Source organism: Monopterus albus, unplaced genomic scaffold (assembly GCF_001952655.1).
Source record: "Monopterus albus unplaced genomic scaffold, M_albus_1.0 scaffold211.1, whole genome shotgun sequence".
Classification (NCBI taxonomy): domain Eukaryota; kingdom Metazoa; phylum Chordata; class Actinopteri; order Synbranchiformes; family Synbranchidae; genus Monopterus; species Monopterus albus.
Genome location: NW_018128091.1, coordinates 31,706 through 36,800, shown reverse-complemented (window position 1 = coordinate 36,800; position 5,095 = coordinate 31,706). Strand labels below are relative to the sequence as shown.

Genomic DNA, 5,095 nt, shown 5'->3' with positions numbered 1-5,095 from the left:
TCCTCTCTGTCCTCACTGCCAATACTGGGAGGGTGGGGTCAAAGAGACCAACATCAAGAGCTACTTTAGGAACATTGTATTTCAGCCAAACAACTCAGCCATTATAAGTATGCATTATATCACCATTATATAATGATAGCACTGACTGCCTTGATTGGTTGTTGTTGCTGAAGTAATACTGGGTCAATATTATAAATCGTCCATATCAACTTTATGTATTCAAAGACACTTCATAAGATAAAAAGGATACAAGCTAAAAAGCTTAAATGTATTAAAATGATAGGGATTAGACTGGGAAGCCATTTCAGAACAGGTGATAATAACCTGGACATTGGGTACATCCTAATTCCCTTAATTGATTATTCCTTATTCTTCACTCTTCACTTGACCTAGAAGTCATTCCAGTCCACCATCTTGAAGGACATCTCAGTTTCCTTACGGCTGCTCTAAGGAGCAAGGACACAAGAGACCATCCTTCAGGGAAGTCTATTATGAACTGACACACCCGACAACAGAAATCAGTTGGTGACTGGGCACTTCAGATGACGGATCAGAAGAAAGGATGTCTCATGTCTCTAAAAATGTAATTTCATGATTTCTCTTACCTTGCATCTTTTCCTTGCATCCCTCCTAGCATCTTTGGTGGGTGGGACTAAGACACAAGGAAAAGAGGCAAGTGAGGGAAATGTGGATTTAATTAAGGGAATTGAAATGCACCCAATATTATAATCAAAAAAGGAATAGGAAAATGAAAATGAAAAGGATACTGGAAGTTCTGGCAGTGGTGGTAGTGAAACTGTAATGCCTCTTGGAAATTCTGGGGGGTGCTAAGCCTCAGGCTGTGCTGGTGAGCTTGCAGTGCTCCCTGCAGGGCAGTGACCTCACAGCCCCAGAAACAGCTCAGAACACAGGACTCCAGGCAGCAAGGCCTCAGTGAAACACCATCTGCAAGGAAGCATTTGCTAATGTTACCTTGGCCTGAGACACAAAAGATATAATGGTACTACTCAGTGGTAATAATGGATATATACAGAGTGGGAATTCTGGAGGCAGGATTCAAAACCCTGCATATATAGAGCTGTTCAAGTGGTTTATTAGCGATATATATATACAATCACATGAATGCTTCCAACTCCACAAAGTCCATCCATTATCTATACCCCTTATCCCCGAACAGTGTCGCAGGGGGGTTGGAGCCAATCCCAGCTGACTTTGGGCAACAGGCGGGGTCCACCATGGACAGGTCGCCAGTCTATCACAGGGCTGACATGTAGACAAACAACCACACACACTCACACTCACTCCTATGGGCAATTTAGAGATACCAATCAACCTAAGCTGCATGTCTTTGGACTGTGGGAGGAAGCTGGAGTACCGGGAGAGGACCCACACATGCACAGGGAGAACATGCAAACTCCACACAGAAAGGCCTCAGATAAGGGGTATAGATAGATAATGGATGGACTTTGTGGAGTTGGAAGGGCCTAGGCTTAAACCCAGAACCTTCTTGCTGTTAGGCAGCAGTGCTAAACTCCATTTATTCCCAGAACATAAATGATTTACTAGCTTTACATACTGATTCAGAGGATATCCACATGTGGGAGCTGTATAGCATAACCTGAGTCTTTTACCCACAGTACACTTGAACAAGAGGGATTAACTGTCATTCTCTTGTAAAGCTTTATTATATTTGCTGAATGGACAGAGGGTTTACCTAGGGATGGCAATTTTGACACCCTGGACTGACCTGTGTTGAAGCCATTCGAGATGTCCAGTTTCACAAAACAGTCATGTGACCACTGCAGAAATGTTCTGCTGTTTCAGCTACAGTTGAGCATTTTGCCAGTAGTCTGTGCACAGCCAGTGTTTTTATCCATTTAAAAACGCTTGTCATTTCAAATGTATCGAAACTATTTCAGGGCTCCAGACTGCGAGTTATAAGTCGCAGTTTGCAACCAAATTTATCTAAAGTGCAACTGACTTTTTCCAGAGGTCGCACTGGGTGTGACTGCAAAACAAACTGGTTATGTATGAACAAGTGCTCTCACTTTAGAAATGGTGGACAGATGTAACAAACTCAGTGATACTGTCATTGCAGCGTTTACCTGTCACTTTGCCCTCTCATGAAGACTTCCAATCTATCTAATGCGTCTCCATCTCTCTGAATTTTATTAGAAATATAGGCAGTTGGATGGCAAGGGTATTTAAAATAATTTGTGAAAAATACAGATTCTTTTGCATTACATTGTAAAACAGAGGTGGTGCCACCAGTATGAAATGTTAGTCTGGAGCCCTGTCTTTTGAAGATTCTAAATTGCCATCTCTAGATTTAACATCCCAGGACATTTTAAATCCAAGTTAGACTAACCTCACCCATCCGTCACTGTGCTATTATATTACTGATGACAAGTATATTCACCAGTGACAGATGATGGCCCAGAGCTCATCTCCAGTGCAAAGGGGTTGGTCACCTGAACCATTTGCTTCTCAGAGGTTGGTAGGATGGACTCTGTCTCATCAGACCTGCGAAGGATCACTGGGACATCAAAGCCAACCCTACAGGGCAGGAGGCAGAGTGAACCAAGGGTGAAGGAGTACAAAATAACCACGTTCTGCATTGTTCTATTCTCTTCTCTTCTTCTAAGAGAAACAATAAAAAGCTGAGAAGTCCTGTCATGGTTCATGTCTAGCAAATGATTTGGTCATAATTACATTTAATTTGTACTTTTCAGCTGTTTGATGCAGAGTGTGCGTAGTTATCTAATAAAATTTTACCAGTGAGTAACTTTGTGATGAGAAGAATCTACAGACACCAGTTCATGCGCGCTAACGTTATAGTTGCCTCCGACGTTAACATATTTATTTTAATACAATGGCTACTTTCAGGGTAATAACGTATCTCATATGCCAAGCTATTATGATAAATGATTAAAGTTAAAGATAAATCGCGGTAGTCAATAATAATCAACCAGAATTGTAGCTAAGCTAACTTGGCTAAATATCACTTACCAGCCGAGCACCATTGCGGCAGTTACAATAAAACACAAAGAAACCACAGTAATGTAAAACAACGGGGAGTACTCATACAAGGTCACCAACAAAACTGCTGCCATTTCATATAATTAACTTCGCAAAAGAACCCAATTTATTAAAACATCGTCCTGTACACATTTTCCATGACAGCCATAACAAGAACCCCTGAAATAAAAGTACGGTAGCCTGAAAGGTATATAAGTTGTAAAGAACTACCCTTATACAGAACCAGTTAGACTAATTTCAAATATCGTTCATTTGTATATTAAGCAGAAAGCAACGTAATAGTCGCATGGAAGGAATATGTTCATTTCTAACTTTTTATTAACAAGATGTAAAGGAAAGCTGATGTTCAAACTATTATGAGTCAAGCAGGAGAGACATAGCCGGAACTCACTTACGGTGAATTTGCCTTCAAATTAAAAGTGTGCACAGCATATAAATTTAAACTAAGCTTGAAAAAGTTGTATGCAAGCTATGTTTTGAAACATACAGTAAATATAACAGTGAGCAACCGTAAAAAAAACTACCTTTCATATGTATACTCTGTTTTGCATTATAGCTCGTGGATGTAGCGTTATTTTAATTATTCAAATGGGAAGTATAAAGTTGTCGTCGTTGACTTGACATTGAGAAGCGACATATATTCAACCCTAGCTAGTACCGTCCATCGATTAATGTTATTCCTTGGTCATCAAGAAATGTAAAGGGGAATGCGTACAGACGGTACAAGGCAGCAAGTTTAACCAGTCCGGGTAGCTATAGCTTTTAAATCTCTAGGTGTAATGTTTAGAAATATTGACAGAGTCAAAACAGTTCTGTGTACAGATGTTACCAGCTGGGAAGCAAGAAACCGCTAATCTGGTAATAACAGTGGCATAGCTGTTGATAGATAGGAGACAGTAGGGGACATCGTTGCGTATTTTCATTATACAGTTCCGATGTATTGAGTCCAATAATTCTCGACTAGACCATGACCGATATGAAAGAAAAGACGACTATTCGCCAACAGAGCTCCGAGAATAACTCTGTCAGCAGTAGTGAATGGGATATGGCAAATGATGTATTTGTAACCGGCTACGAAGACAATCCGACGGGAGATAGTGTTGGGGACAGGGACGCAGTGGACAGACACCTGCCGTTATTACGAGGGGATTCGCATCAGGATGGCCTAATGCTGGGCCTGGCTGGGGAGGAATATTCGAACTCATCGTATTTGGACATTGATCCAAGCTACACTGAAAGTGATGGGAAAATCACAACCAAGAAACGCCTACGTTCAAACAGCTCTAGGCACCGCGGTGAGATTGTCACAGAGCTGGGAGCAGAGGAAGTCCGGTGGTTTTACAAAGAGGACAAGCGGACCTGGAAGCCATTCGTCGGACACGACTCTTTAAAAATCGAAATCGTCTTTCGGCGATTCTGTGAACAGAATCCTGACAAAGTCAAACGCCCCGTCGAATCCGCCGAGGCCGAGGGGAAGGGGGCAGTCGGTTGCAGCGAGATCCAGGAAAGCGGTGCCGTGGACAGTGGAGGTGTCCGGGCGGAGCCGGCGGTGCAGGAGGACTCGGAAATAAGGAACGGCGTGGAGGCAGTGTGTGTCAGAGGGGGGCTTTATGAAGTGGATATCAGAGAGAAGGAATGCTATCCCGTTTACTGGAACCGTGAGTATGTCTATGATTTATGCCATTAATAATTAATCTGATAAGTCAGAAGTTTACACCATAACCAAATACATTTAAACTCGGTGTTTCACAACTCCTGACATTTAATAATCCTATAAACATTACATGTCTTAGGTTAGTTAGTATGGTACTGTGACGACCGCTAGCTCGGTTGAGAGGAGCTGCCCGACCCTGTCCTATACTGGGACAACTAACTAGCGCTAGCACCTACGCTGACAGTGAGGAGAACACCTTCTTTGTCTTTTCTTGGGTTTTATTGAGCAGAATAGAGAATGCAAAATAACTGTGATTTACCTGGCACCGTGTGCTCACAGGAGAAAATGAAATAGCAAACTGAAAACAGTAACAACATTCCCTCAGGGCATCCCGTGTCCCGC

General features: G+C 42.1%; 2 protein-coding genes across 2 annotated transcripts in view; one reads left to right on the top strand and one right to left on the bottom strand.

Annotated features, from left to right (window-relative positions):
- cgrrf1 (cell growth regulator with ring finger domain 1) overlaps positions 1 to 3,295 on the bottom strand; it is a 6,979-nt gene extending 3,684 nt beyond the window's left edge. The window contains 5 exon segments of the mRNA XM_020618906.1: position 1; positions 3 to 24; positions 768 to 945; positions 2,420 to 2,556; positions 3,010 to 3,295. The exon segment at position 1 is cut by the window's left edge and continues 128 nt beyond it. Coding sequence (XP_020474562.1) covers position 1; positions 3 to 24; positions 768 to 945; positions 2,420 to 2,556; positions 3,010 to 3,113 — 442 coding nt within the window. The 5' untranslated portion in view covers positions 3,114 to 3,295.
- Positions 3,296 to 3,642: 347 nt separating this feature from the next.
- Positions 3,643 to 5,095, top strand: part of LOC109970951 (phospholipase DDHD1-like) — a gene marked incomplete at its 3' end in the record, with an annotated part of 31,460 nt that continues 30,007 nt past the window's right edge. Inside the window, exon 1 of the mRNA XM_020618907.1 lies at positions 3,643 to 4,697. Within this exon, the coding sequence (XP_020474563.1) occupies positions 4,007 to 4,697 (691 nt within the window). The remainder of the gene's footprint in view (positions 4,698 to 5,095) is intronic.